This window comes from Pongo pygmaeus, chromosome 18, assembly GCF_028885625.2.
Source record: "Pongo pygmaeus isolate AG05252 chromosome 18, NHGRI_mPonPyg2-v2.0_pri, whole genome shotgun sequence".
NCBI classification, from domain to species: domain Eukaryota; kingdom Metazoa; phylum Chordata; class Mammalia; order Primates; family Hominidae; genus Pongo; species Pongo pygmaeus.
In genome coordinates, this window is record NC_072391.2 from 72,539,482 (window position 1) to 72,565,517 (window position 26,036).

The 26,036-nt window shown below is 41.1% G+C and overlaps 1 protein-coding gene across 1 annotated transcript in view; it reads right to left on the minus strand.

Annotated features, from left to right (window-relative positions):
* Positions 1-26,036, minus strand: part of CFDP1 (craniofacial development protein 1) — a 136,868-nt gene that overhangs the window by 80,636 nt on the left and 30,196 nt on the right. The window contains exon 5 of the mRNA XM_054453550.2: positions 16,424-16,543. Coding sequence (XP_054309525.1) covers positions 16,424-16,543 — 120 coding nt within the window. The remainder of the gene's footprint in view (positions 1-16,423; positions 16,544-26,036) is intronic.

Consider the following 26,036-nt stretch of genomic DNA (forward strand, 5'->3'; position numbering starts at 1 on the left):
CTGACTGGAAAACAAGGCTTCCAGGCAACACAGCAGGGTTTCTGTGCACTCTGACAGGGATGTGCGTTGTAAACTGCATTGCTGTGGAAACAACACTTCTACAACTAGAGGACAAGTCAACCTAAAATAAAGGAAATAGCAGGAATTGCAAAATAGGTCTTGTGGAATGAGTAAGGAACATCTCACATGTCTCTGCTTGAACTATGGCATGATTAAGTTGAAATAAAATGGCATTCCAATCATATAATAGACATTTACAGTCTGTTTCTGGGGTCAGTTACTTGCTGAACACGACCTATGAAACCAAAACCACCCTGCTTTTAAGATGAAAACTGACAAAATATACAAAACTAAAAGGATAAGAATTAAATGTCCACAGATCAAAGTTTTAAAAAATGGTGATCATTAATAAAAGCTATTCATTTACTCCTTCATCAAATACTATAAATTATTTGCCACATACCAGGCTGGACACATACAAAAAAGACAAAATCTATGCTTTCAAGCTCACAGTGTAGTGATGGAGACTAAGATGTAAAACTGACGATTAGAGAGTATGGGATAGTTACTGCTACAATAAAGGCTATCAAACAAATGCAGTTGCAAAGGGGTAGTAGTTAGAGTTTAGATGCAAGACTAAGACACTGACTGGCCGACAGAAAAGGAATTTATTTAAAAGATATTGGGGTAAATACAAAGATACTGGTCTTTCCAAGTGTCCATAGAATATACAAGACAGACCACGTCCTGGCCCATAAAATTAATATCAACAAATTTAAAAGAGTTGAAATCACAAAGAATGTGCTCGCCAGCAACATGATCAAACTAGAAAGCAACAACAGAAAGACAACAGAAAACTCTCCGAACACTTGGAACAATACACTTCTAAATAATGCATGGGTCAAAAAGAAAGTCTCAAGGGAATTAAAAAATAATGAACGGAATAAAATCATACGTGTATCAAAAATTGTTGAATATAGCTAAGCAGTGTGTGAGGGAAATGTGTAGTAAGAAATACATACAGTGTAAAGAGGAAAAGTCTCAAATCAATAATCTAAGCTCCAACTTCAACAATCTAGTTAAAAAAAGAGCAATATATAGGCAAACCAAGCAGAAGCAAGGAAATAATTATAGAAGTGAATGAAATTGAAAACAAAGACAACAGGGAAAGATCAATGAAACAAAGAGCTGGTTCTTTGAACAGATCAATAAAATTGACAAACGTCTAGCAAGACTGACCAAAAAAAAAAAAAAAAGAGACAGAGAAGGCACAAATTACCAATATCAGAGGTAATGAAATGGGATATCACTACAGGTATCAAGAGGATAAGACAATATTATGCAGAACTCTACCCAAATAAATCTGACAACGTAGACTAATTCCTCAAAAAAGACAAACCACAAGACACTCAATATGAAAGAGCCCTGTAACTATTAAGGAAACAATTTGTCATTAAAAACTCCCAAAAAGGAAATCTCTAGAGTAGTGATTACCAGAGGTTAAGGAGAGGGTGAGGGCAGGAGGAAAGTGTATGTAGCTATAGAGAACATGAGGAATCTTAGCAGATATGAAAATGTTCTGTATCTTGACTATATCTGTCAATGTCAATATCCCAGTTGTAATATTATAAGATAGTACCATAGGGGGAAACTGGGTCAAAGGTACAAGGAATCTCTGCATTAGTTTATATGACTACACATGAGTATACAATCTCTCAAAATGAAAGGTTTATTTATTTATTTTTTCAAAGGTAAAGGGATCACTGGGCGTAGTGGCTCATGCCTGTAATCCAAGAACTTTGGGAGGCCGAGACGGGCGTATCACTTGAGCCCAGGAGTTTGAGACCAGCCTGGGCAACATGGTGGAACGCTGTCTCTACTAAAAATACAAAAATTAGAGAGGCGTGCAGGTACTCATTTGTAGTCCCCAGCTACTTAGGAAGCTGGGGCGGGAAAATCGCTTGAACTCAGGAGGTGGAGGTTGCAGTGAGCTGAGATTGTGCCACTGCACTCCAGCCTGGGCAACACAGCGAAATTCCATCTCAAAAAAAAGAAAGAAAAGCTACATAGGGTATCTGCACTTAAAGCCGATGAACTTCCATTTTAGGCAAGATGGATGCATGAGATAACCTAAACATTTTCCAGATAAAGACCTAGAAATGCTAGATAAAATATACCAAAAATTATTTTAAGTGTATAGCTAAACTCATAAGAAAGAATGGGCAACCTCCGGGTATTTGGATCAAAGAAGGAACTGAAAACCACAGTAGAGCACATGAGCTGATATAGTGGTTACAGCCGGCAGGGTGGGGTGGGGGAAGACAGTTTCAATAACTTCCAGTCTGGTTTTATTTGCCACGTGATAATAAAAATGGTCTTGAGCTTACAGGCAGTAGAGAACTAGAACTAAGGCTAAAAGTGGAAAGTCTATGCATCCTCAATGAAAGGAATGAGTTAGGAAAAAAAAAATCACATAACAGCCCAAAGAACAGAGAAGAAAGTGTATCTAAGCTTTTGGGCTGTAGCGGGTAGGAAGAAAGGTCTCTCTTAAGAATCGGAACGAACCCTGGGCCTGCAACCCACATAGATTTGGGCTTCAAAATTATACTTTCAATTATAATATCTGAATGTTCCAGGCACTCCAAACCAAAGAATTAACATAAAAATTGGCCCAGGCAAGAGCATCTAGAAAAAGCAAATTCATCTCCACTTTTTAACCCCAGGTCATATAAGATCACACCACAGATAAAACCTCGCTAAAGAGTAAAAACATATTAAACATAAAAGGAAATACTGACAGTGAACTGAAGGATTTTTTTGAGAGTTAGCAATCGACAGTAGCAGTTCAATAAACTAGTACTAATAGACAACAAAGATAAAATTTTTGAGCATGTGACACTAAGCTAAATCTCTGCCAAATCACCCCAGCAGTGGCACGTAGAGTGGAGAGAGGAAGAGTGGCTACAGACTTTATGTAAACTTAGGAAATGATTACAATAGTCCAAGCCTTTCAAAAGATTTTAGAAAATATTCTAATTACATGGTGACAGATGCTTCAGAACGCAAGACCCAGGGCCAGGAGCAACGGCCCGTACCTGTAATCCCAGCACTTTCAGAGGGCAACATGGGAGGAATGCCTGAAGGCAGGAGTTGGAGACCAGCCTGGGCAACAAAGTGAGACCCTGTCTCAATAAAAAATTAAAATAAAAAGTTTTTTAAAAAAGAAAGAAAGAATGTAAGACCCAGAAAAAAGGCAATGAGAGTGGAGATAAAATGAGGGAGGGGGATATGAATGAATACTTAGAGATATTTTGGAAGTAGAGTTAAAAGGACTCACTGGATTGGGCAGTTAGGGGCTAGGGGGAAAGACAAGAAAGGGAAAAACTAAAGGTGACACTGAGGTTGGGGCTCAACTACTACTGAGGAAAATAGTGGGACATTCTCCCTCTACCAACGACAAGCAGTTTTGGCCCAGCAGATGAGAACACTAGATTGGAAAGAAGCCTCAGATTTCTAGTCCAGCTTCTCTCTCTTTGGCAAGCTACTTAATTTCACAGGTTGGTTTCTTCACTTCTGTAATATGGGAGGATTTAAGGAAAATGAGTTAAATATTGGACCAGTTGTGGAGTCAAGGGGATTCAGAATAAACTGCTTGCAAGCAGCAAGAGATATGGGTCTGGAGCTCAGGAGAAAAGCAGTACTGAAAGGACAGAGCAGAGGGAGAATCATCAGTGTTGAAAAGATGGTTAAAGCTGTAGCAGTAGATGACATTATTAGATACATAAAGACAAGAGGCCCATGAATCTTAGGAAAACCCTAAACAAATATAGGAAAGGTAGCAGTAGAAAGCTCAGAGACAATTAGCCAGGCATGGTGGTGCATGCCTGTAGTCTCAGCTACACAGGAGGCTGAGGCAGGAAGATCACTTGAGCCAGAATGCAGAGGTTGTAGTGAGCTGAGATCTTGCCACTGCACTCCAGCCTGGGCAACAGGAGTGAAACCCCCGTCTCAAAAAAAGAAAAAAAAAAAAAAAAAAAAAAAAAAAAAAGCTCAGAGGCATACCAGTCTTACTGAGAAGGGGTATTCTGAGATAGGGTACCATAATTAGATGACATACTATATTGGGATAGAGTTGTGTTCCATTTTTCATTGCCAACTAATTTCCTGAGTGATTGATAAAATACAAGGAAAATAAAAGTCTTTGTCACAGACCTTCCCTAGTATCCCTTGAAAACACTGATCCTTTGCTTTCATTATGGTGTTAGAAGTTCTACTTCAAAAGGTTTAAAAAATATATTCTATAAAGACAGATAGGTACTTCATAATCTAAGCCTTTACACAGCTGAAATTCTGCCTGGCTTAGGCTTGCAGGATACTGTGAAACACACATCTGACCCAAGTTAGCCCAACAGGAAAGCTGGTTTCACCACCTCAAGACAGAGAAATTGAGGTTTGACTGGTCTAACACAGGCTAAATCAGCGTGCCCTTTTGAAATGGTATCAAAAACTTGGATTTAGTTAACCCCACAGCGCAACACAGAAACATGGCTGAAAAGCAGACGTGATGCTTGTGGTTACTGTTCTAAAGGAAACTTTTCCTCCAAGTTTTGCTTTGAAGCAAGTAACGCTATACAAGAGACCAAGATCAAGAGCGTTTTGTACATGATATTCCTTGGATCTTCCTAATTCTCACTTCTGGCCAAACAAGTCATGTCATGCCCTATTTGACTGTGGGGGAAAACTCTTCTTTTGTTTCCACTTCCTACAGGCACATCATCTCACAAGCAGCTAGGACTACAAGATCTCAGTTTAAAGCAGAAGCCAAAGGAAAGCATGAGTTTTTCCTACATATTCTCAAATTAGCAACTACTGAAATTGTACTACATTTCAAATTCAAGGAAATGCTAATAATCAAAAGGTTATGTTTTATGGTCTTAAGCATCCAGAATTACTAGGTCTAAAGATGAATGTTTGATTAGAATCTTCCATATCCTCAATGATGGGAAAATATTAGCCTAGCTTTAAATTATTTCAGCTTAAATTTATCATAGGTTCGCTTGGGTAACAGGGTTGTGGCAGAATCCAAAATTCAAGTAACTGAGTATAGTTAAGTGCTGGACTTCAGGCCAGCCTGATTTTCAATCCTTGACCAAAATAATTAGAACACAGCTGCTCAGCCTCTCCCAAAAGAAAAATTCCTCAATCCAAATTAAAGTATTTATCTAATATGAATCTTTCTGTACAATCAGAACCATTCAGGAAACGGCAGCAAGTTGCCTTTATAAGAACTTTAATCAGAACATAAAAATCACTTAGTGCTATGATTAGGATGAATGACATTCTTCCCTGATGTTAAAAAACATTTTGAAATAGTACCTTCCAACACAAAGAACCTAAGAGTGAAGCAGCACACAGCATTTGCAAAGGATCAATAAGAAACAGCCCCAGCCAGGCGCTGTGGCTCACGCCTGTAATCCCAGCACTTTGGGAGGCCGAGGTGGGCGGATCATGAGGTCAAGTGATCGAGACCATCCTTGCCAACATGGTGAAACCCTGTCTCTACTAAAAATACAAAAATTAGCCGGGCATGGTGGTGGGCGCCTGTAGTCCCAGCTACTAGGGAGGCTGAGGCAGGAGAATTGCTTGGACCTGGGAGGTGGAGGCTGCAGTGGGCCGAGATCATGCCACTGCACTCTAGCCTGGCAAAAGAGCGAGACTCTGTCTAAAAAAAAAAAAAAACAAAAAAAAACAAAGATACAGCCCCAAATTTGGCTCACAATTTATCTCAGTGTTTATAAAATTTAGATTTTTTTACCTGATCTCTTAAATGACTGAAGATTAATTAACTTTGATAATTTGATACAATATGGAAACTACCTACAGGTAATATGCAAACCTTAATTTATTCATTCTGTAACATTTGACAAATACACAAAACAGTATTAGTTTAACAAAAAGTCTGTTTTGGTAACAGTTTTCAAAAGAGGAAAAATTTTGGCTGGGTGCAGTGGCTCACATCTGTAATCCTAGCACTTTGTGAGGCTGAGGTGGGCGGATCACCCGAGGTCAGGAGAGCAGCCTGGCCAACATGGCGAAACCCTATCTCTACTAAAAATACAAAAATTAGCCAGGCGTGGTGGCGCATGCCTGTAATCCCAGCTACTTGGGAGGCTAAGGCAGGAGAATTCCTTGAACCCAGGAGGTAGAGGTTGCAGTGAGCCGAGATCGCACTACTGCACCCCAGCCTGGGCAACAGAGTGAGACTCTGTCTCAAAAAAAAAAAAAAGAAAAGAGGAAAAATTTTAAACCACCACACAAACCAGCAGGTTATAAAGATACAGTTACTACAATGATCGTGGAGAAATGCAGATAAATACATATTGGTAATTGTATGGAAACTAGCCTTCTCACATAATACTGGCATGACTTCAAATTGCTACTGCCTATTTAGCAGCAGCTATTAGAATTTAAGATGCACATACCCAATGACCCAGCAATCCCACTTCTCAAATTCTGTCCTTCAGAAATAACAGCATGAGAACATAAAAAACATATGTGTAAGGATTACCACAGAATTATTAATAACTGTAAAATTTGGAAAACTGTAAATGTTCAATAAGAGAAGGGGCATTCAAATTATGGAACAGTCACAAAATGGAATACCAGGCAGGCATAAAAAAAATACAGATGTTTATATTGAACCTGGAGAGATGTCCAAGATAGACTGTTAAGTAAAAATATAAGTTGCAAGAAGAAACTAAAAAAATATATATATATATATAGCAGACCAGTACAGACAGGGTAAGTCCACTTTGTTTTAAGTATCTACGAATGCAATACATATATATGTATACTATATATATGTATATATTGTTTTCCCTGATCATTGATTTTAACATTCTTAATTTATTTTTAAATAAACCTTGATAGGTATTGCAGGTACAGAGTAAATAGATTAGAAATTGAATAAGGAAAATAATTTTTAAAAGATTTTCCCATGAATACTTGGAATATTTTGAATCTATTAAAGACAATTTCATTCACATTCTTGATTCAAAGATATTATTCCAGGCCAAGCTAGTAACTGAGATAAGTATGAATGGAGAATCTTGTGACTAATATTAATATATATGAATACAATATATTATCATAGCACAGGGAAGGATCTGCACAAAACTGATCATCAGTTAACAGCTATCAGCTTCTAGGGATGAGAATTAACAATCGGACAGGCAGAAAGGAACTTTCACTGCCTTCTCTCTGAAAAAAATTTAAGTGGTGGGACTACAGGTCATTTTTACTTTCTTATTTGTAATTTAAAACAACAACAACAACAACAACAAAGTTTTTGTATCCCAAGGAAAAAAAAGTGAGAGAAGAAAAATCATTTCTCTTTCTAAGCATAATAGTAGAGTTGAAAAAAATGAATTCTAATACAAGAAAAAAGTAGAAACTGCATAGTACATAGAAATCTCATACCAAGAGACGAATCTAATTAGGCAAAGAAAAATGTACAAGACTCTTTTACCCAATCTTAAGAATGCTGCTTAATGCTTTCTGGGATCTTGCCAAAGACGAGCTATCTTTTCAGGTGGAATTCTGCCCTCTAGTGTACAGTAAAAGAAGTTAAAGCCCTATGAAGCAATAATAAATTACTGTTTTAAAGTTAACCAAAATATTTTCACTTCATTCCTAGAGTATCATAATCATCTTCTTAAATGAAGATCTTCGTTTCCTTGTTCCCAAATCAACTTATATTATCATACTAAGTAAACTGTATGACTACCATAACTTCACATACCTATTCCATTCTTCCCTACACATCCAAGAAGCACCTAATGCATTTAACTGACTCATTTTTCACGCCAAGACAATCTGGCACAACCAAGGGTATAGGAATATGGCAAAATAAAGTTTTAAAAGTCTGTGATCCTAGCAAACCACCATGGCACATGTATTCCTATGTAACAAACCTGCACATTCTGCACATGTATCCCGGAACTTAAAGTAAAATTAAAAAAAAAAAAAGTTTGTGATCCTGATAGACATCTGGCTCTTAAAATCATAGATGTTTGAAACTTTTTGGCACTATAATTTGAGGCTAAGAGCAAAGGAAAAAGGCTGCTATGTGTAATAAAGTTCATCTCTTCATAGAATTTTCTAAGAACACTAGAATTTATTTAACTCCAGGCAACCTTGAAAATCACTATAGATAATTCCTAGGTTCAGAGCATTTGTTGTAGGTATTCAATCTGAACTGACAGAGGTTACATCACCTTGGTGACCACAAATGAAAAAAGTTTTTGCTTTGAAAACTTTTTGGCTGGGCACAGTGGCTCACGCTTGTAATCCCAGCACTTTGGGAGGCCGAGGCAGGTGGATTGCTTGAGGTCAGGAGTTTCAGACCAGCCTGGCCAACATGGTGAAACCCCGTCTCTACTAAAAATACAAAAATTAGCTGGGCGTGGTGGCAGGCTCCTGTAATTCCAGCTACTTGGGAGGCTGAGGCAGGAGCATCACTTGAACCTGGGAGGTGAAGGCTGCAGTGAGCCAAGATCCCGACACTGCACTCCAGCCTGGGCAACAGAGTGAGACTCGGTCTCAAAAAAAAAAAAGAGAGAAACCTTCTCTCTGTTTAGAGTCTCATTTAGATGCTCAGATTGGCAAGGACTTTATTTCATGATCCGAATTGTCAGATATCCTCTTCCCTCCCAAAAGGATATCACTAGACTCTCCATTCATACTTATTGCAGTTACTAGCTTAGCCTGGAATAATAGCTTTGAAGCAACAATGTGAATGAAGTTGCCTTTAATAGATTCAAAATACTCCAAATATTCAGGGGAAAATCTTTTAAAAATTATTTTCCTTATTCGATTTCTAATCTATTTACTCTGTACCTGCAATACCTATAAAGGCTTATTTTAAAACAAATTAAGAATAACTTAAAAACAAATGAAGCAGGGTATTAGCATCCACTGAAGAACATGAAGGTGAAAGTCAGGTACAGGGTATTCTTGCTTCTACACAAACCATGTCATTCTGGAGCCGATAAGTAAGATAACACCAGTACCACCAGAGCTGCCAAAATCAATCATCTCCATTGTCACCACTAGTTCCTGAAACATCCTATTAAAAGCTATCTCTAGCTAGTACTATCCTGGAACAAATGGCCACCAGAAGAAATAGACTTGACACAAGCTGGGCAATGATACTCCTACCTGACTCTCCATCAACATATAAGTTGTCCACAATGTAGGATTCATACCTCAGTAGGAATTGATTACCCTCTGGAACAGTAATAGCCATTATTCCCCACATCACATCTTGTCCACAGCTTCACTGTTGCTGATAGGTATCAATGTACAAACACACCTGGAACTCCTTTTTTAAAATGTGCTAGACCTTCACTTTCTTGAGACAGGAATGAAACAAAAGTATAGAAAATGGTTATATTAATGAGGAAAAGCTTACAAAGGAAAAGTAGGGAAACAGCCGTCTCACTTTCTTCAAAAATAACAAAATAGCTTTCAACAGAGTCCCTCATCCGTTATGAAATCGAGGAGAGACTCTTTTAACAAAAAAACATCTATCAGGAGAATAAGAGCGAGCAGTGGCAATGGCAAAGTGGCTGAGAGCCCAGGCTTTGGTCTCGAACAGATTTGGGCTGGAATCCGAGTTCGACCAATCATCAACTATGTAACTTCAACAAGTTAAGGATGCCTCTCTGAACCTCAGTGTCCTGACCTGTGAAATGGGCACAAAGTTAGTGCCTACGTCTTGGAATGTTTATGTGGGTTAAGTGAAATAATACATGTAAAACATTTAGCATTGTGCTTTAAATGTGGTGAAGCAGTCAATAAATAGGAGTTATTTATTCTTTAAAAAAGGGTAAAGAATATTTAACCTGTAGTCTGAGAAGACAGTATGTTTGGTATTTAATCTAGAGAACAAATTGTTTCCAAAATGAAATTAACATGGTCATCAAAGGGAAACATGTTACCCTAGAGTGGGAAAAGCAGTTGCCTACAGGAACCATGCAGGTAATATAAATGAGTAAAGCCACTGAGTAAGGACCACAAAAGGGCAAATCCCATCTACTCTGTGCCACCCCAGTGTTACCATAGGTGAAGAGGGAAGGTAGTGGCAGAAATTTTCATTTCTCAAGAAAAGCCAGTAATCCAGATTTTTATGTCAACTTTCCAGAGTTTTAAATATTGGCCAAATGAGGAGACTGGGAGAGATCACACCATTAACTGCTCAGACAGGAAGACTCTGCTGAACAAACCAAAGATTGCTGGTTACTGATTACATACACTGAATTTTGGCAAACCACAATGGTCAGCATTACTGTCTTCTCAGTCCTTAGTCTGAGTCTTGTATCTTCAGGATGGTACTGTGAGGGATTCTGTGTCTTCTATCTTTGGGGAAAACACTGCTACACTGACATCACCTATGATGTTGTTTGATACTCAACATTAAGGCCTTCTTTTTTTTTTCACTCCATAGATCAAGAAAACAAGGCTAAAACTACATGGGAAAATAATGTCTCTCCCTCTTAAGTTATATTGCTTTAGGTCATTCTCAATCTATAAAGAGGCAGCTAAACAGTAGGCCCTTAATTAAGTCAATGTGTAAGGGCAGGATTACAAATTTTAATGACACTGATGGTGGCCCGCTGTTGGAATAAATAGCAAATGTTGGCTTGAAAATAGGTAGCAAATGTGGGGTTGAAGCCTGGCCAGCCAGATACCAGCAAATGCTGAGAAAACTGGATGCAAGTAGCTAATAGTACTGGTAGTAAGGACTGGGGAGTGAGGGAAGAGGCGGATCAAGAGCACGGAATGACAAGACCATGAGAATTTAGACATACTAAGCTTTGTACTTTACTACCAAATGGTAGGAGAGTAATTTTTGTAGTTTGATTCCTGCCTCTAATTAAAATTGGGCTTATTCCATTCCCAAAACATAAACTTTGGCTTTTTATAGCCTAAGCAGTATGCTATTTTAAACACATGGAGGAAATGCATTTTCAGTTACAAACATTTGCTCCTCTAAATCTGTTCTTATTTCTGAATCTGTGCTTATCTTAGCAAAAGATGTGGGACAGGATGTTTTACTCTCCTGCTCTGGTTTTCCTGTATTGCTTAAATCTGTTTAGAGAGAGGAAAATAAACAAATGAAGTGTTTCTGCAAGACAATTTCTATAAACTGAAGCAGCTCCCAAAATAAAAAAAGTCTGTGGGAAAAAAATTTGACTGCGTTAATTTTCTTTTAAAATATTAGATTATTCCTATAGATCCTTCCCTCGAAAAGACTTTCTATACCCTGCATATGGAGTCTGCTGACAGATACTAATATTTGCACTGATAAAATGTGCCCACTCAGATACCCCAGATCAGCTGAATTCCTCTTGGCCCCGTCTTTTCCCAGGCATGATTGTAACTGTAAAGCTTTTTGAGATGCATTTCATAAAAATGAGCATACCAACCTTGAAAGTCATTCTGAGTTTACTCAGAAATCCAAGGTTCACAGTATCATAATTAAACACGTACATTTTCATGTACAACTCTAAGGACTTTTACTCAGGCACTTGGCAGACATATCCTTGTAATGTGTTATGTTCCATCAGGGCTTTCAAAGAAACTGATTTTGGTCAAATTTCACTTTACCCATTTTATAAGGGAGTCAGCATTCTTTACTGAAAAATATTTCACTTGTATAGCTCCCAAGGTAGCTCCTGGTTGGCCCCTAGATTCCCTCTATACCTTTCCTCACATAGCTGTCTGCTCTAGGAGCTGCTCTGTGAGGACAGCCTGATGAAGACTCTCCTTAAACCAAACTTTAGTCAGACTCCACTGAGCCCTCTTCTCAACTAAGGCTTGAAATTGGCCCCTGCCCTTGCTGGCCTGCACAGCGCAGTTTTGGAAAGAATTCTGTGCTAAGTCAGTGTAGAGAGAATCCCCTACCTTTGATATCTGATCACATTACCCTCCTGCCTTGAGCAAGAAGCACCCTATCCTTGATGTCTCCTCTTAGTAATTTTCCATCCACTGACCACCTGCCTCCCGATTCTGCTAAAAATCCCCAGCTGTCTTTGCTGTATTCGGAGTTGAGCCCTCTCTCTCTCCCCTAGAGATAGTCTTGACATCCACTGCAATAGTTTTGGATAAAGTGTTCTCACAGTTTTAACAAGTGTCAGAATATTCTTTAATAAGCCTCAGAGGACGATGGAGTGCCCTAAGAGGGTGCAGAGAGAGAAGAAACAGATGTGGGTATTTATTCCCTTGGCTTCCCTCTGGGGGAAGTCCATCACTTAACAGAAGGTCTCAGCTCCTGTCAGGAGGTCCATTCCACCTAACCCTGTCTTCCCCTGACATTAACCGCTCCGACTCTTGTCCTTCCAGGCCTAGGGGTAGTAATAGAGTCTCATTATTACCAGCCCCAGGGAGGCCACACCAATATTTGTATCCCTGTGGTTTTCCACCACTTTGTGAGTTATTAAACTCTCCTCAAACTATCGTATTTGAGAATGCCATCTGTTTCCTGCTGGATCTCCCTCATGCAGATATCATCTCAGCAGATTTCTTATTCTAAAAAGGATATTACCTCTAAGAAAGGCAGGCATGGATATGACAAGCAGTGAGATTTCTACATGAGTGACTTAACTAAGCTGATTTTAAGCTGCCATTTCTCCATTCTTTAGTTATTTTCATAATTATAGTAGCAAAGAGTATTTTCTGAAACATACAGTTTCCAAGTAGAATCTCTAAGCATCGACAAGGATTATTTTAAGAAGAAATGTCCAAGGAATCTAGAAGTAAAAACTGTGTTAGCTGAAACTAACCAGAATCCTAAGAAGAGCTTCTTTGCCTTTATTTCCATCTGGTGGTTATATCCAGAGGTAACTTCATAGCAATACTTTTAATAAGTGAAAGAAACACTAATAATACCACATACAAACCTGGCAACTCTTAATCACCTGCTGAAGGCTAATTCCACACGTTGTCTAGAGCAGTATTTTGTCAAATTCAGGTTGTAGTTGATTGTGAAATCAATTCAGCAGGTCATAACAGTTTTTTAAATGACACATCTATACACAATAATGTAAAACAGAAAATCAGAGCATATTATACATAGTAAGGGTAAATATTACACCAAATTTTTATCTCACCTTTTTACATACCTATTTTTATAGGTATACAAGGGCATAATGTAAAATGTATTCCTTATGATGGGTGGCAGTCAAGAAAGTTTGAAAGCTACTGGTCTGGGCGGCCAGGTGTGGTGGCTCACACTCGTAATGCCAGCACTTTGGGAGGTGGAAGCAGGTGGCCGAGGTCAGGAGTTCAAGACCAGCCTGGACAACATGGTGAAACCCCGTCTCTACTAAAAATACAAAAATCAGCCAGGCGTGGTGGCAGGTGCCTGTAATCCCAGCTACTTGGGAGGCTGAGGCAGGGAACTGGTTGAACCTAGGAGGTGGAGGTTGCAGTGAGCTGAGATCGCGCCACTGCACTCCAGCCTGGACGACAGAGCAAGACTCTGTCTCAAAAAAAAAAAATAAAATAAATAAATAAATAAATAAATAAATAAATAAATAAAGCAAGTTACTGGTCTGAAGAGAACCCCCTGCAAACAATACAATAAATATAAAGCCAAAAACATGTTGTTTAACCTATAGCTTCAAATTTTAAAAACCCTAATCTTCATTAAAAATACAGCTTGTTGGATGGGTGTGGTGGCTCACGCCTGTAATGCCAGCACTTTGGGAGGCCGAGGGGGGTGGATCACGAAGTCAGGAGTTCAAGACTAGCCTGGCCAACATAGTGAAACCCCATCTCTACTAAAAATACAAAAAATTAGCCAGGCGTGGCGGCGTGTGCCTGTAATCCCAGCTACTCGGGAGGCTGAGGCAGGAGAATGGCCTGAACCAGGAGGCAAAGGTTGCAGTGAGCCAAGATTGTACCATTGCACTGCAGCCCGGGAGACAGTGCGAGACTCCAACTCAAAAACAAACAAACAAACAAACAAACAAACAAAAAACAGCTTGTTACCAAGTATAAGCACATCAGTAACTGAAATAAAAACTCTATAAAACATTATTTATTCTTTTTTCTTTTGAGACAAGGTCTCCCTCTGTCGCCCAGGCGGGAGTGCAGTGGTGCAATCTCAGCTCACTTCAACCTCTGCCTCCTGGGTTCAAGCGATTCTGCTGCCTCAGCCTCCCAGGTAGCTGGGATTATGGGCATGCGCCACCAAGCCCAGCTAATTTTTGTATTTTGAGTAGGCATGGGGTTTCACCATGTTGGCCGGGCTGGAAAACAGTATTTACTCTTACTACATGTGATGTGCTCTGATATTTTCTCTTAATTGATGATTCCAAACCACAGCTTACAAAGTACTTGCCTAGAGTATTAACAGGGCCAGGTCTGTAGAATTTTGTTCTACAGCTGCCTTCATCTGATTTTATGTCATTTCTACTGTGGTAGCAAGCAGTCAAATCCTCTTCCTCCTTAGGTTTCTGTGTAACTACTACATGACTTCTGCTCAGTGGGAGAGAAATATCTTGAGTATCAAGAAGATAAAGATGTAACAGATGAGGAAGTAGCCCCATCCACATGTCCTGGCATTCAGTGCCATGGTACATGCTGAGAGCAGCATCTTACAGCAAGCACCTGCAGCTCACAGCCTGAGGACAGAGGGCAAGGAATGTGTGGAAGCAGCTCCGAGCCAATGTCCGATGGGCACTGGAGGTTAAATATCCCATCCTCCTCAGCCCTCACTGTGTTCTTCCCAATCTCTAAGTTTCCCAGCAGGAATGAGTGCCAGTCACCACCAGCAGTCACCTGCTTGATAACTCAACCTTTACTGGCTTCTTTCCTCTCTTATACCTCTCTATTGGGGCTTCCTGGAATCATCTCTCACATAAATGATATGCACCTAAACCTTTATCTCAGGGTCTATTTCTGGGTAAATGCAACCTAAGAGAGTACACTAGTATAACTGTTGTTAAGAGCCAGGGCTGCAAAGGCGGGGAAGGCCCGCCCTAAAAAAGCTCACACTTTTTTAGGAAAATCAACACTCTTTTAAAAAATGTGGGGCCGGGCACGGTGGCTCACGCCTGTAATCCTAGCACTTTGGGAGGCCAAGGAGGGCGGATCACGAGGTCAGGAGATCGAGACCATCCTGGCTAACACGGTGAAACCTCATCTCTACTAAAAATACAAAAAATTAGCCGGGCGTGGTGGCACCTGTAGTCCCAGCTACTCAGGAGGCTGAGGCAGAAGAATGACATGAACCTGGGAGGCGGAGCTTGCAGTGAGCCAAGATCGCACCACTGCACTGCAGCCTGGGCAACAGAGCGAGACTCCATCTCAAAAAAAAAAAAAAAAAAGTGAAACAAAACTTTACTGCTCATAGCAATGACAGGTATGCTCCAGGAGGGAAGGAAGAGGGGACAATATCTGACTGAAGGGCCATAGAAGCCAGTGTAGGAGACTACGCAGAACTCCCCACAGCAGTCAGATGGGTAGTCAGGGCTATCCATGGTATGGGTCTATGTTCACTTCCCTGTGGCAACAGTCTTAAGCCTCTCTGATTTACTGTAATACTTTACTTCTAACATTTAGGTTAAAAAAAGAATTTTTACTTCTGCCAAAAAGAAAGAATTCTAGCCTTCAGCTAAAAATAACTCAAGTAATATGAAAAATATGAAGGGAGAAAAACTATTAAGTTCCTGACAATGTGTTAAGAAAACTATTTGTAAATCATCTTTGATCTTTTTATATTCCTCTAAGATCACAGAGGATGGGAGTGAGTGTTCATCCCAAATCTTCATGAAAAGTTCTGAAGAAGGCTGATATTTTCATTTGAAAAGTATTATTTTTAAATGTAAAATTTACATGTTCAGCTTTGTGTTCAATACTATAAACTAGGACTTCTTTTAGGCTGGCAACAAATAAGAAAGCTACAGCTAATTTTCTTTTCTTTTTTTTTCTTTTTTTTTTTTTTTTTTTTTAAGAGACAGGATCTCTGTCACCCAGGCTGGAGTGCAGTGGCACAATCACGGCTCACTGCAGCCTCAACCTTCTGGGCTCAAGTGATCCTCCTGCCTCACACTCCACAGTAGCTAGGACACAGGTGCAAGCCACCATGCCCAGCTAATTTTTTTTTTTAAGAGACAGGGTCTTACTGTATTGCCCAGGCTGGTCACAAACTCCTGGGCTCAAGCAATCCTCCTGAGAAAGTTATGGCTAATTTTCCTTTGCATCTTCCATTCTGGTAAATATTGCAGCAAAGGCAAAGCAGCATCATAATTCTCTCTCTCAGGAAAGGAGTCTGATCTGCAGCGAAAGTAGGTATTTGCACTGAAAGCTTCTCCAATGTGCCAAGTACATCAGGGACTGAGACTCAAATACTCACCCTGACCCGGCAGGGAGTGACGGCAGAGCTGAAGGAACATTAGCCTGTGGTTTTTCTTTCTCATTCTGCTTGAAGAAGGATTTGGCCTCTTTAGATGTAGCATCCACTTCCTTAGTTACCCTGTGCCAAGGAAAAAGACATCAAGCTTACAAGAAGAATAAAGAGAAAGTAACAAGCTAGAAAAGGGAATAAAGACAACTAGAAAAAGATCCACTGGGCTTTCAATAAATTCTGGATGCTCAGCATTATGATAAAAGTTCACTACAACTTTCAATGAAGACATTTGCCCAGCCGGGCGTGGTGGCTCACGCCTGTAATCCCAGCACTTTGGGAGGCCGAGACAGGCGGATCACAAGGTCAAGAGATCGAGACCATCCAGGCCAACATGGTGAAATCCCGTCTCTACTAAAAATATAAAACTTAGCTGGGCGTGGTGGTGGGCGCCTGTAGTCCCAGCTACTCGGGAGGCTGAGGCAGGAGAATCACTTGAACCCGGGAGGCAGAGGTTGCAGTGAGCCGAGATCACGCCATTGCACTCCAGCCTGGGCGACAGCATGAGACGCCGTCTCAAAAAAACAAAAAAAATTAAAAAACGTTTTCCCTCACTAAAATTAACAAATGAAACAACAGTGTTTATAAATTTTATCACCCTGTAACAACCCAAAGATGAAACAAAATCCCCTAAAACTGGCTAAATTAGCAATAATTTGGGAATGGACGAAAGCAACATGACTGCAAATTTTGTCTAATTTCAAATCTGAAACAACTATCTTCACTAAAACTGAGTCCTAAAGGCTCAAATAAAGGTGTTTATGGTACCTGAGAATTCAGATAAAGAGAGAAGGAGAAATGTTTAATCCCTGCCTACGCTTTCCAGGTTAACAAAAACACCTGAGGAATGTTGTTTAAATGCAGTCCATCTCCCCTCCATGACTTCTCAGCATGAAACACACTGCAGCAGTCAATATTAAATCTCCATGTTGTGTTACTGATGTGAAGGCTGAAAAAGGCCCTTACACTGCACCCCACATGCAGATTAGCACTCAGCCTTGAAAGCTGAGATGGAGAGATGGAATATTGGGAATATAGGTGATAGAATTGGGAAATAATGCCTAGGTTGGCACTATTTCAAGGAGAAAAACAAGAGTTTAAAAAAAAAAAAAAAAAAATTGAGGAGACCAGGCACGGTGGCCCACGCCTGTAATCCCAGCACTTTGGGAGGCCAAGGTGGGTGGACCACGAAGTCAGGAGTTCGAGACCAGCCTGGCCAACATGGTGAAACCCTGTATCTACTAAAAATACAAAAAATTAGCCGGGCATAGTGGCAGGGGCCTGTAATCCCAGCTACTCAGGAGGCTGAGGCAGGAGAATTGCCTGAACCCAGGAGGTGGAGGTTGCAGTGAGCTGAGATCGTGCCACTGCACTCCAGGTTGGGCAACACAGCGAGACTCTGTCTCAAAAATAAATAAATGGATTGAGAAGACTCTGCAGAAGGCTCCTGTTTTATATCCAAAACAACCCAAAGATGAAACAAAAACTGGCTAAATTAGCAATAATTTGGGAATGGACGAAAGCAACATGACTGAGAATTTTGTCTAACTTCAAATCTGAAAAAATTATCTTCACTAAAACTGAGTCCTAAAGGCTCAAATAAAGGTGTTTATGGTACCTGAGAATTCAGATAAAGAGAGAAGGAGAAATGTTTAATCCCTGCCTAGGCTTTCCAGGTTAACAAAAACACCTGAGGAATTTTGTTTAAATGCAGTCTATTATGGCCGGCCTCAGTGGCCTCTTTTGTAGCCCTCTGAGAAGTTTTTTCTTGTTTTTTGTTTGTTTGTTTGTTTGTTTGTTTTCGTTTGAGATGGAGTCTCGCTCTGTCGCCTAGGCTGGAGTGCAGTGGTGCAATCTCGGCTCACTGCAACCTCCGCCTCCTGGGCTCACGCCATTCTCCTGCCTCAGCCTCCCAAGTAGCTGGGACTACAGGTGCCCGCCACCACACCCGGCTAATTTTTTCGTATTTTTAGTAGAGATGGGGTTTCATCGTGTTAGCCAGGATGGTCTTGATCTCCTGACCTCGTGATCTGCCTGCCTTGGCCTCTCAAAGTGCTGGGATTACAGGCGTGAGCCACTGCGCCCAGCGTTTTTCTGTTTTAAAACCAGGCCGGGTACAGTGGCTCATGCCTGTAATCCCAGCACTTTGGGAGGCCAAAGTGGGCAGATCATTTGAGGTCAGGAGATCGAGACCAGCCTGGCCAACATGATGAAACCCCATCTCTACTAAAAATACAAAAATTAACTGGGTGTGGTGGTGCATACCTGTAACCCCAGCTACTTAGGAGGCTGAATCGCTTAAACCTGGGAGGCAGAGGTTGCAGTGAGCCGAGATAGCATCACTGCGCTCCAGCCCGGACAACACAGCAAAACTCCGTCTCAAAAAGAAAAAACCAGGCCGGGGGCAGTGGCTCACGCCTGTAATCCCAGCACTTTGGGAGGCTGAGGCGGGCAGATCATGAGGTCAGGACTTTGAGACCAGCCCGGCCAACATGGTGAAACCCTGTCTCTACTAAAAAAAGTAAAAAAAAATTAGCTGGGCATAGTGGCAGGTACATGTATCCTAGCTACTCGGGAGGCTGAGGCAGGAGAACCTCATGAACCCGGGAGGTGGAGGTTGCAGTCAGCCGAGATCCTGCCACTGTACTCCAGCCTGGGCGACAGCGAGACTCCGTCTCAAAAAATAAATAAATACACAAAAATAAAAGAACAAAACAAAACAAATACTTCCCTACTCCACTGATGCTGAGCTTGGATACACGACTTGCTACAAAGGCCAATGAAGTATTAGCTGATCTGAGAGGAAGAGAAGCTTAAACATGTTTGTGCTGTTTCTGTTGCCCCTTGAATTCGTCCCTTGAGTCATAAGGAGAATACACCTCAACTGGCTGCTGGTCCGAGATGGCAGAAAGACACATGCTGCAGACCTGAATCCAACAAACAAGCAGCTTGGAGCTGAGCTGAGCCAAGTCTAAATCACCCAATCTCAGATACTCACCCAATCTCAGATACTCAGAGGCACACAGGCAACAAGTAAATACTTATCATTGTATATCACTGAGTTTTGGAATGGTTTGCTACACAGCACTACTGTAGCAAGAGCTGACTAACACATTTACATTTTGTGAGTAAGAAAACTGAAATATAAGGTTGTGTTACTTATTCAAGGCTATCCTGAGATTAAGCAGCAATGCTATAGAGAACCCTATAGCAGATAGTATATTCCAAAGATGGTTGCCACAAATTTCCCATCCCCACATGTTCTTCCTGAACCCTGATACTACCCCAGTTAGACGGGGAGTCTGTGTCATCACCCCTTGAAAGTGAATGGGCTTTCGTGGCTGTCTCAACTCAAAGAGTTCTGTGGAAGTGGCACAACATGACTTCTGAGGCTAGCAAATAAAAGATGATACAGCTTCCACCTGGCATGCTCTGTCTGTCTGTCCCTGTCTCTGTCTCTCTCAAGAATGTACCTTTGAAACTCCAAGTTACCACAAAAGAAGTCTGGCTACTCTGCAGCCACTATGTTGGAGAGATCATATAGGAAGATCACACAGAAACAGACATCTGAGAAGCCTGTACCAACCCCTAGGTGTTTGAGCCTTCCTAGCTCTGGCATCAGACATGGAAGTAAGAAAACCTGTGAAGGCCGGGTGCGGTGGCTCATGCCTGTAATCCCAGCACTTTGGGAGGCTAAGGCGGGCAGATCACGAGGTCAGGAGATCGAGACCATCCTGGCTAACATGGTGAAACCCCGTCTCTACTAAAAAATACAAAAAAATTAGCCGGGTGCAGTGGCGGGCGCCTGTAGGGCGCTAAGGCAGGAGAATAGAGGAGGCTAAGGCAGGAGAATAGTGGGAACCCGGGAGGTGGAGCTTGCAGTGAGCCGAAATCACGCCACTGCACTCCAGCCTAGGAGACAGAGCGAGACTCCGTCTCAGAAAAAAAAAAAAAAAGAAAACCTGTGAAGTGGTTCCACACTTAGCCACTGTATGATCACAACTGTACAAGAGATCCTGAGTAAGAACTGCCTAGCTGAGCCCAGTCACCCCTGGAACCAAGAGAAATTATAATAAAACAATTATTTTTTAAAGCCACTAAATTTTGAGGTGCTTTCTTACACTGTTGTAAAAATAACCAAAATAACCCACATCCAAATCTCAGGCTCAATGCAGGGTTCTGGAGTACTAAACTAGAAAGGGTACCTTTAAATTTCCTTGCTCTGGGTAGAATCTGGGGCAGACCAGCTAATGAAGAAGTAGAAACTGCCACTTACATACAGTAATCTGAACACATGCTTTATTCCAGTCTTGCCAAAACCCTACTAAATAGTGGTAAATAAATTTAAAAAGATGAAACTACACAAGGATAATGAGAAGAAGTGTAACAGAAAAGGGATGCCAATAGAATTTTCTTCTTCTTTTTTTTTGTTTTAAAGACAGAGTCTCACCATGTTGCCTGGGCTGGATTCAAACTCCTGGGCTCAAGTGGTCCTCCTGCCTTGGCCTCCCAGTGCTGGGATTATAGGCATGAGCCACTGTGCCCAGCCCAAATTTTCTGACAGCAGAAAGAAGCCAGGTGCAGTAGGTCGGGCCTGTAATTCCAGCACTTTGGGAGGCCAAGGGCAGGAGGATTACTTGAGCCCTGGGCAACAAACATGGCAAGACCCTATCTCTACAAAAATTTTTTAAAAATTGGCTGGGCGCGGTGGCTCATGCCTGTAATCCCAACATTTTGGGAGGCCGAGGCAGGCAGATCACCTGAGGTCGGGAGTTCGAGACCAGCCTGATCAACATGGAGAAACCCCGTCTCTACTAAAAATACAAAATTAGCCAGTCGTGGTGGCGCATGCCTGTAATCCCAGCTGCTCGGGAGGCTGAGGCAGCAGAATCGCTTGAACCCAGGAGGTGGAGGTTGCGGTAAGCCGAGATCGTGCCATTGCACTCCAGCCTTGGCAACAAGAGCAAAACTCTGCCTCAAAAAAAAAAGAAAAGAAAAAAATCAGCCAGGCATCATGGCGTGTACCTGTAGTCCCAGCTGCTTGGGAGGCTGAAGTGGGAGGATTGCTTGAAGCCAGGAGTTCAAGGTTACAGTGAGCTATTATCGTGGAACTATATAGTCTGGGCAACAGAGTGAGACCCTGTCTCAAAAAAAAAAAAAAAAAAAAAAAAAAAAAAAAAGTAGAAAGCAAGTAGACAAGTAATACCTGGCTTTGGTTTTTGTTTTCTCTGATCTCCTAAGCCTACAGCCATGTGGAATGGCCAAAAACAGGCAAGCCAATGTGTACTACAGTACCCTAGAAAGGCTCATTAAATTGAGATACCAGGAACCTTTCGAGGTAAAGGAAAGGAAAAGGGCTAAAACCAGTTGGAATTCTCCATCAGGAGCAACTAGGCCCCAGATCCCCTTCAGCAGCACCTCATACCACAGGCTACTGCTCTACCCCATCCCCAATCCAGCAGAACCCATTACTCTGGAGAAATGAAAACCACGGAAGTTCCAGACTCAAAAGGCATGGCTGAAGTCCATTCTGAAAAAAGAGGAATTACATGAAAATCTATGTATTCATTCTTCCTTTGCCAGAGCAACCCTGAAGCCTAGGTGTTCTGTACAACTGAGTTACACGATGGAGTGCTACGAAACTCATATTGGACTTTACACCAGTAAGAAATAATGTACTGTATTACACTACTGAGTTGCTGAGTTTGTTACCTCAGCCTAGCCTGCCCTGGGCTGTCATATCAATTCTACTAATATGAATCTCACAAAAACAGAAAATAGGGGTAAGTTATCAACAATAACAGAAAATGTCCTAGAAGTGAAGGATAGGTTTCCATAAAAAGAGCCGTAGAACACTGGATGTAGCTAATTTAAAAGCATCCGGCCGGATGCAGTTGCTCACACCTGTAATCCCAGCACTTTGGGAGGCCAAGGTGGGTAGATCATGAGGTCAGGAGTTCCAGACCAGCCTGGCAACATGGTGAAACCCTGCCTCTATTAAAAAATATAAAAATTGGCTGGGTGCGGTGGCTCACGCATGTAATCCCAGCACTTTGGGAAGCCGAGGCGGGTGGATCACAAGGTCAGGATATCGAGACCATCCTGGCTAACATGGTGAAACCCCGTCTCTACTAAAAATACAAAATATTAGCCAGGCTTGGTGGCGAGCGCCTGTAGTCCCTGCTACTCGGGAGGCTGAGGCAGGAGAATGGCGTGAACCGGGGAGGTGGAACTTGCAGTGAGCCAAGATTGCACCACTGCACCCCACCCTGGGCAACAAAACAAGACTCAGTCTCAAAAAAAAAAAAAATTAGCTGGGCTTGGTAGCAGGTGCCTGTAATCCCAGCTGCTTGGGAGACTGAGCCAGGAGATTCGTTTGAACCCAGGAGGCAGAGGTTGCAATGAGCTGAGATAGTGCCATTGTACTCCAGTCTGGGCGACAAGGTGCGACTCCGTCTCAAAAAAATAAAAAATAAAAAGATTCACATCAAGGCAAATCACTGTGAAGTTTCAGAATGTTGGTGATAGAGAAGATGAAATCAAATGGCCTAAGTGATAGCTTAAAAGGAAAAGTAGCCTCTAGGTAATGCATGTTTGGTTTTGTTTTTTACTACCTTTATAGAAAGACAAACCTGGAAAGAGTCACCTAAGACAATTAGGTCAACATTTTCTGAAAAGCAACCTAGATCCAAGCACTGTTAGACGTTGAACATATAAAAAAATATGGCATGGCCTTTGTTCTTAAGGAGCTCACAGTTCAGCAGAACAGCCAACCATGAAAGCAAGTCATGATAATACATGATATATAGTAAGTGGCAAAAAAGCAGCATAGAAAAAGTATAAACTGTGGGAGTATCGCTCATAATTTCTTAGTGCCAAAGTCCTATCTATATTCACTAGGAAACACTGGTATATTTATCTCAGGAACTTTAGTAATTGACACCAAGTAATATTACAGATTACTCTTCATTGACAGTATGCCTAGAACAACTCCACTTTTAACAAGCAATAAGGGATTCAAGTATCAAAATATCTTCAAGTAGGAGAACAGTTAAATTATAGACCACCTCTAATGCACAAGAGGGAACCCTGACAGGAAAAAGCCTATTATTAGTAATAGTTAATTCAAGTGTTCTCAGCAGAAATTCCATTTTAACTTTATTTTCACTTACTCAGAACTTCCCGAAAGTCTTTATTTGGGCAGAAACTTTCCATGACCGGCTTTTTCCAAAAGGTGAATCATTTAGGAAAGTCTGAGCTAACTGGTTCAGCTGGTTATGTGACAGCGCAGAATACAAAATACTATATTCCCCCATTCCCCTAGGTTAATAAGCTGAACATTTTTCAAGTAGGGACAAAAACAAAATGAAATGACCAAAGCCCAAAATTTAACATTAAAATAGTTAGAAAACCTAAGACTAACTTTGTGTTAACACTACCTTACACTTAGACCTACAAATTCCTTCCCGTCATCACTTGCTCTTCTCACATTTCTTAAAGATGTAGTAATGCTCTTAACTTGATACAGAGACAAAAAGAAAAGGAGAATAATGACATGAAGAAATTAAAAGATATGCTCAAATCCATACAACAAATTTGTATCTGTTATCAATGAAAATTCAGATCTCGTAAGTCCCCTCATGAGAATTCCTTATAATGCCTATATTTAACTATAAATACATCAAGTTAAAAAAAAAATCCTGTCAACATGCCCACTATTAACAGGGTTTTTCTTTTCTTTAGGGGAAGGGAGTTACAGAACTTTCACTTTTCATGTTATATACGTTATATATCTCTGTAAGGTATGACTTTTAAAGTAATAAGCATGTATCATTTTGAAATATAAAATGTATGTGACAGTATGTAATTCATATGAAAAAAGGGCTTCCATACTCATTTCTGTTTTTTTTTTATAGACATGGTGCTGCCCTCTTCTGACAAATTGTGAAAACAGCAGACTCCCTGAATACCCATCAAGTACATTTAAAATTACCATCCACTTGTTTTCAAAAATGAAATAGGAAATTTGCGGCACACAACTATAACAGTATTTACTAACAAGTCCACAACACTTAATTGGACCGAAAATTTATGACTTTTTTTGAGACAGGGTCTCACTCTGTCACCCAGGCTGGAGTTCAGTGGCACAATCTTGGCACACAGCAACCTCTGCCTCCTGGTCTCAAGGGATACTCCTACTTCAGCCTCCTGAGTAGGTGGGACTACAGACACACACCATAATGACTGGCTAATTTTTATATTTTTTGTAGAAATGGAGTTTCTCCATGTTGCTCAGGCTGGTCTTCAACTCCTGGACTCAAGCAGTCCTCCCGCCTCAGCCTCCCAAAGTGCTGGGATTACAGGCATGTGCCACTGCGCCCGGCCTAATGACTTCTTACAGCAACAGTTATTTACCAGCTTTCTGTACACTCTATGTGAGGGCCACTGGTGAAGTTATAAATAAATCTTTCTTAGATAGTCTGCATAACACATAGAAAATAATTCAAGCCAAAAAAGACTTCAAAAAACTTTTAAACCTATATTCCTAATGGTACATTAATATACTTTCTATATTATTTTTTATAGGACTTTCAAACTATTAAAAGTTTATACTGTCAGCGTTCTGCTGGTCCCCTACTGGATGGACAACTCAACAGCTTCCAGAATAATTTCAGGCAGTAAAATATATTACTAATTCATGTCATCAATAATTATTTATGGGGCCAGGCATGGTGGCTCACACCTGTAATCCCAGCACTTTGGGAGGCCGAAGTGGGCGGATCATTTGAGGTCAGGAGTTGGAGACCAGCCTGGCCAACATGATGAAACCCTGTCTCTACTAAAAATAAAAAACTTGGCCAGGCTCAGTGGCAGGTGGCTGTAATCCCAGCTACTTGGGAGGCTAAGGCAGGAGAATCACTTGAACCCAGGAGGCGGAGGTTGCAGTGAGCCAAGATCGCACCACTGCACTCCAGCCTGGGCAACAGAGTAAGACCTGGTCTCAAAATAATAATAGTAGCTATTATTATTATTATATATGGATCCCGTAAACAACTAATTACCAAGGAAAAGGTTGCCTTACAATGAAGAATTCTGGAAGGTACTGTCTTTTTTTTTTGAGACGGAGTCTCGCTCTGTCGCCCAGGCTGGAGTGCAGTGGCATGATCTCGGCTCACTGTAAGCTCCGCCTCCCAGGTTCACACCATTCTCCTGCCTCAGCCTCCTGAGTAGCTGGGACTACAGGCACCTGCCACCACACCCGGCTAATTTTTTGTATTTTTAGTAGAGACGAGGTTTCACCGTGTTAGCCAGGATGATCTCGATCTCCTGACCCTGTGATCCACCTGCCTCAGCCTCCCAAAGTGCTGGGATTACAGGTGTGAGCCACCGCGCCCAGCTGCAAAGGTACTGTCTTAAGATACTGGTGGCCTAACTTATCCCCATCAGTGTTGAGTCTCTTGATGGATGAGAAGCATCATCAATGTAGTATTTTTGTCTAACATAATTAATCTGAAGCTCATCATAAACAATGCAGCAATCCAAACTGAGGGACATTATGCAA